Source organism: Sorex fumeus, unplaced genomic scaffold, assembly GCF_029834395.1.
Source record: "Sorex fumeus unplaced genomic scaffold, SorFum_2.1 ptg000047l, whole genome shotgun sequence".
In the NCBI taxonomy this organism is placed as follows: domain Eukaryota; kingdom Metazoa; phylum Chordata; class Mammalia; order Eulipotyphla; family Soricidae; genus Sorex; species Sorex fumeus.
Genome location: NW_026606104.1, coordinates 45,134,648 through 45,141,360, shown reverse-complemented (window position 1 = coordinate 45,141,360; position 6,713 = coordinate 45,134,648). Strand labels below are relative to the sequence as shown.

General features: G+C 50.2%; 1 protein-coding gene across 1 annotated transcript in view; it reads left to right on the top strand.

Annotated features, from left to right (window-relative positions):
* Window positions 1-1,563: 1,563 nt before the first annotated feature.
* Window positions 1,564-6,713, top strand: part of SRSF4 (serine and arginine rich splicing factor 4) — a 28,234-nt gene continuing 23,084 nt past the window's right edge. The window contains exon 1 of the mRNA XM_056123511.1: window positions 1,564-1,799. Within this exon, the coding sequence (XP_055979486.1) occupies window positions 1,693-1,799 (107 nt within the window). The 5' untranslated portion in view covers window positions 1,564-1,692. The remainder of the gene's footprint in view (window positions 1,800-6,713) is intronic.

Here is a 6,713-nt window from a genome sequence, read left to right as displayed (position 1 = left end):
GCTGGGATGAAACCCAAGGTCTCAAGCACATTGAAGGCACGTATTTTAGCACTGAGACTCAGTCTTTATTCCTAAAAGATAGTTTTATAACTGTTGATGTGCAGTTGGGGGAAATGGGGACTTAAAAGCAACTGAGCCACGTCTGTCAAAATTCCTCATACCCATACCTAACTAGCCCACTTCTGGAAAAGAACCTACATGTAAGTCTATACAGAGTAGTGCATTGGGAGTTTAACAAAGATTTAAACCTAACTCAATGTCCTAGGGACCAGGAATGTATCTTAGTAATTTGCATGAATCCTTGGGTTCTATCCTTGGTGCCAAAGACAAGTAAAGAAAGAAAGAAACAAAAAACAACCATAGAAATAATCCTGAGGAAGCTTCTTTAGTACCCCCACCCGTCTTTTTTGCAGAGCCACATCTGGTGATGTTCAGGGGCAACTCTGGCCTTTTAGGGTCAAGTCTTGCATACTGGGGGATCTGTGGGATGCTGGTGCTGGATTTCAACCTGGGGGGAACACGGGCCCACTACGTTTATACTGTCGCACTCCTGTTGTTCATCTATTTGCTCTAGCAGGCCCAGTAACGTCCCCATTGTGAGACTTGTTACTGTGTTTGGCATATCGAATACATCAGGGGTAGCTTGCCAGGCTTTGCCCAGCGGGTGAGATACTCTCGGTAGCTTGCCTGGCTCTTGGAGAGGGGCAGAGGAATCGGGCTGGCTGCGTGCAAGGCAAATGCCCTACAGCTGTGCTATTATACTACTGTTATTTTATTGCAAGGTGTGGGGTGGTGAAGGGAATGAGGGCATTAAGCTCCTTAACTTCTGTACAATCTCTCTCTGGTTTTTGGGTCACACCCAGCGGTGCTTAGGGGTTACTCCTGGCGGTGGACCATATATGGGACCGGGGAATCGAACCCGGGCCTCCGGCGTGCGAGGCAAACGCCCTACCCGCTGCACTATCGCTGCGTCCTCTGTCGTGTTTTTGAAAGTATCGGTATTAGGCACTGGCGATGAGCTGGCATCAATACTAAGTGCTTGACGGTACCCATCAAGGCAACTCGGAAAGTTCCCGTCCGCCCGCGAGGTGCCGCCTAAGAAGCCCAAGGTCACGGACACGCAGATGAAGGCGGAGAAGCCAGCTCAAACTCAAAGCTCCCGGCTCCAGCCGAAAGCACGCCCGGTTCAAAGGACAAAAGCAGGCATTCCCGCTCCGCTGGGGGAGGGGCGGGCACTTCCGGGGGGCGGGCTGGAGCCCGCGGGCGGCGGAAGGCCCGGCCCGACTCGGGCGCCGCGAGCTCGCGAGAAGACAGGCGGCCCGCGCGCGGCCCGGCCGGCCCGTCGATCACGTGGCCCCGCCCGCCGGCGGCGCGCCCCCGGCACGCCCCGCCCCCGCGCCTGACCGGGCGGGAAGCGAAGGCGCGCTCCCTCCCGTTCCCCTCGGCCTGCGGGGAGGGCGGGGGCGGCGGGAGGCGCGCGCCCGCGGGCTGCGTGCTCGCGCACGTCGCCGGGACTCGGCTACGTCCGTCCCGCCGCCCGCCCGTTGCCGCCGCCGCCGCCGCCGCGCCGCGCCGCCGCCGCCGTCGCCGTCGCCGTCACCGTCGTCGCCGCCGCCGCCGTCGCGCTCTCGCTCCGCGGGCAGCCGCCTGAGGGGGCTGGGGCCGGGCCGAGCCGCCGCCAGCGCTGCCGGGATGCCGCGGGTGTACATCGGCCGCCTGAGCTACCAGGCCCGCGAGCGCGATGTGGAGCGCTTCTTTAAGGGCTACGGGAAGATCCTGGAGGTGGATCTGAAGAACGGGTGAGGAGGGCGGGAGAGGAGCCGGCGGGGGGCGCGGGCGCGCGGGGGGCGCGGGGGGCCCCGGCTCGGCGCGCCTGCGCGGGCGGGGGTGCCGGCGGGCGCCGCGGGCCCGGCCCGCCGCGCCGCCCCTCCCCTGTCCCCGCCCGCCGGCTCGCGCGCGGGCCCCGCGGCCGGGGGAAAACAAAAACGCGCGTGGACTCCGGCCCGAAGACGCCGCGGCGAGTGTCGGGGCTGCGGAAGGACGCGCGGGCGCGGGGAGGGTGGGGGGAGGCCGGGGGGCGCGGGGCCGTGCGGGCGCGGGACGCGCGGCTCCGGGGCGGCGAGGCGAGAGGAGGGAAACGCCGCGCGCTCGCCGTGCCGCCGGGGACTGGCCGGTTGGGAAAGTTGGGAAGTTGACCGTGTCGGGGGAAGCGGAGGGCGGCCGGCCGGGTGTCGGGTGTCCAGTGTCCGCCCCGGCCCCGGGCCCTGAGGGGCGGGACGCGACGCGCCCGGGGGAGAGAGCCGGAGGTCTTGCTGGGGACCCCGCGGACGGAGGCTCCTGAGAGGTGGATGGGTGCTCAGAGCCCCGGTGTGGACCGGAGCGAATCGGGCAGGCCCCGGTCGGATCGCCGTTGCCCGCTCACTGGTCCCGGGCTCGGCTGCGGGGTCCTCCGGGGGCCCCGAGGAAACGGAGGAGGGTGGAAGTCGTTGCAAGGCCCGCTGCGAGCCGAGGGGGCTCCCGCCCTGCTTGTGGGCATGTGTTGGGTGACAGGAGCGTTTGGTGAAGTCTGTGTTCAAAAAAGTGACTCAACTGAAGGCAGGATATGGTGTTAATGGGAAAACTGGTTGTTGGAATAAATATGTGAATCACCTACCAAGATGCCTGCTGCTGTGTCAAATTGGGGCGGGGAGGCGGGAAGAGGATAGATAAATGGATTTGACATGTATACGTCGAGTTAAGAAGAATAATTGCTCCCGCTTAAAACTTAGGCGAGTAGAACTCGGAATGGCTGCTTTCGAAGAGTTGCTTGAAATGCGCTTTGAAGAATCAGTTCACGAGGCTTTGGAAATGAGGGGGAAATTGTGTGTGAATAGTGTAGGTCATCACTGGTAAGGGAAGGTGGTCCGAATGGGAACAGTTTTGAGAATTGAAATAGTAACCAGTCTGTCTTGGATTGAGTCTCATGAAATACTGGAAACTTAATGTAAACCAGAAAAACAACTAGAGTGTTTTACATTTAATGTTCAAATCATGGGGTCCGTGAGATGGCCCAGATGAGAGGAGCACAAGCATATGTTGCTTGTAACCCCAGATTCTATTCACGGCACTGTGCATCACCCAGAGGGACATCCCTAGCCCTCACCCCCTCAAGTCCCACCCACTGGTGGCTCAAAAATAAAAAAGACTTTTTGTTTGTTTGTTTTAGAGTTTTTGGTTTTTGTTTTGATTTTTGGTTTGGAGCCACACCAGGCAATGCTCAGGGTTTACTGGTGGTTCTGCACTCAGAAATTTACTCCTGGTGGTGCTCAGTGGACTGTATGGGATGCCAGGGATCCAACCCAGCTGGGCCATGAGCGGGACAAGCACCCTGCCAAATGTATCATCGCTCCAGCCCCGCAGTGTTTTTGTTTGTTTGTTTTTATGAGTAGAAATGTTAATCTTCTGGAGGAAATAACTCAGGAAGTAATATAAAAGGAAGAACATCTTCCCAGGAGCCTAAATACCTGGATACCTTGTGGGAATTAACCATTCCTACTGTTCTACTACTAAAGTATGCATGAAATCTGTGTTTCAGAATCGAGGTTGAAATGAAACTGGGAAGTCAGTTTAGGGATTGGGGGGGAGGGGGCGATCATATCTGGTGATGCTCAGGGGTTACTCCTGGCTCTACACTCAAGAATTACTCTTGAAGGTACCAAGAATTGAATCCAGGTTGGTTGCATGCAAGTCAATCATCCTACCCACTGTACCATCTCTCCAGCCCCAGTTCAGGAATTTTAAAGGTTTTCAAAATCACCAGTCTCCTGACAGCTTTTAGGAATGATTGTGAAGGAAAAAAGACTTAGGAGCAAAGAACTAGTGGTGTAGCTCTATTTCAAGCAAGAATTTTGACTAGTAAAAGTGCAAAGGCGTCTGAAAGGAAGTAGTAAGTAGGTGGTACAATAGGGGAAGAATTGAACAACATGTATAATCTGGTCCTGCAAACTGAGGATTATAGGTCCTTGCTACTGAGAAGCATTTTTTAACAAATTTTGGGTAATTGAAAATTAAAGACAGTTTTGGTTTGGGTATGATTTTGAAAAATTGCTGGGAAATTTCAGATTTATCAAAGTTATGTCAGTGGCTATAGTAAGCTTAAGGATAGGAAGCAAAATTCAGAATTGCTTAATTTCTTTTACAAAAGAAAGTTGAACAGATGAGGACGCAGGTGTGCTCTCAATAGAGAGAAGACTTTGTCCTCTTGGGATTTAGAGAAGAGGATGTATGCATTAGTTCACTGCCTGCCAGTTTATTGAGCCAAACCCCCCTAATCTAGATTGCCTTTGTTTAAAGAACTCATGGAGCATGCAAATAACAGTGTATGCTCCCAGGACTACATAGACCACTGCAGATCTCCTTGGGGGTCTCCTGCATTCATACCTGCCACACTAATAAGCATGAGCTAATAGATGTGGGTTCAGGGGATCGGCAATACTGACGGTGCTTTTTTTAGTCTATCACTACCAGGATAGTTTATGCTGTCTTTTGTTATTTGTAAACTTGATGGGTCTTTAAAAATAGTTATGGTGATCATTCATTTAAAGTATGCATTTAAATTTTTCTCTTGCTAATGAAGCTTGTGGTTTCAATTTTAGATCTTTTTATCTTAGGGTTTTTTGTAAGTATTAATAAACCAGGGGCCAGAGCAATAGCACAGCGGGTAGGGCATTTGCCTTACACGCGGCCGACCTGGGTTCAATCCCCGGCAGCCCATACGGTCCCCCAAGCACTGCCAGGAGTAATTCCTGAGTGCAGAGCCAGAAATAACCCCTGAGTATTGCTGGGTGTGACCAAAAACAAACAAAAAAATACTAATAAACCATTACAATTCTAAGATTATTTATTTGCCTGGTAGCTGGATAGGTAACCCCTCAATTCATTCTAAATTTTTTAAAGGAAGGAATTTAACTGACTATAAATTTCCAGACTTACGATTCATATTCAGTGAAATCATTCATTGCCAGAATTTCCAAGGACTAACCTGGTCTTTTTAGTTGGATTTTCACAGTACCCTAAGAAAGTTTTGTGAGGTTTTGTTTTCATCCTTTTAAAAAATTCCTTTAAGGGCCAGTGTGTTAAGCGGCTTGTCTTGAACGTGGCTGGCTAAGCTTGATATCCAGAACTAATTACAATCCCCTGAGCACTGCCAGGAGTGATCCCCTGAGCATAGCCAGGAGTAAACCATGAGCGCTGCCAGGTTTGGTCCCAAAATAAATGAATTCTTTCAAGTAGAAGGTTCCTAAGTCCATTCTTAAAATAATGTTAAAACACTTGTGATGAGCCAGGGATCCTTGTTCACTACAGGGCCCAGTTAGACCTTAGAAATTGTAATGAATCTGCCAATCCCAAAAACTACAGGGGGATTTCTCTTGACTGAATTCTCAAGGAAAGGTGGTTTTCTTTAATGTTCCTTTAGAGGGGTGTTAAAAAGGAAATGTGATTAGTGTTCTAGGTTGTTGTTTTCTGGCTAATTATCTGTTTCTTCTTAATTATGTGGCATATTTTATCTCTGTTCTCCACCAAATAGGTAAATGCTTTATAATTTTTACGACACTGATACCACTTGTGAGTGATGGGAATGTCTAACTGAAAGCAAATACTTCTTTTAAGAGCCCACTACCTTTTTTTAATGGCAGTTCTGCCCTCAAAAATAGCATCATTGGTGCCTGGAGAGATTGCTCAGTTGGCTAAGGATAGATATGCTTTGCATGCAGGAGATCCAAGTTTGATCCCTGGCACAGTATAGTCCCCAGGTGTGGTCCAAAAGCCAAAAAAGTAAAGTGATATCACGAGGGCCAGTGATGTGACCCAGTTGGATAACACTTGCCTAACAAGTGTGATACCCTGGGTTTGGTCCATGGTAGTACAAGTGACAAATTTGGTTTTAATTGTGATTAGAGAGATTAAACATAGTTTTTATTTAAAAACTGTTTGAAGACTGTTTGTGGCTAGTTAAAATTAAGGACCATTTTAGTTCATCTAACATTTTTAATAGCATGCATTTCTGTCTATAAAATATGAAAAAGAAATCAAAGATAAATGACACTCTCCATTAAGATTTTTCTATCACACTTGATTTTTTAAATCTTGGCTACACCCAGCATTGTTCGGAGTTTACTCCTGCCTCTGTGCTCAGGGATTACTTCTGGCAATGGTCAAGGAACCATATGTAGTTCCAGAAATTTAACCCAGGTTAGCTGTGTGCAAGGCAGCACCCTACCCCCCTGTATTATCTCTTCAGCCCTTACTTGATTTTTAAACACTTATTTTATTTATGTTCATTTCTCTTTGGGCCACACCCAGTGATGCTCAAGGCTTACTCCTGGTGCTGTACTCAGGAATTGCTCCTGGCAGTGCTCCATGGACCATATGGAATGCCGGGGCAACCATGTGCAAGGCAAACATCATACCTACTGTACTCTCTCCACCTCTACTCTTCACTCCTTTGGGTTTTTTTTGGTTTGGGGTTTTTTGTTTGTGTTTTTTATGGGGAGGACAAACACCCCCTCCCCCCAACCCCAGGCCCAGAATTGAACCAAGTTCAGCTACATGCAAGGTAAACATGTACTGTTTCTCCTGCAATTTTCACAAACTTGGTATCAAACTTTACCTAGTATTTCGTAACTTTTTTTTTTTTACCTAACTCATACTGATCCTTTTCCTTTGTCAAGCTT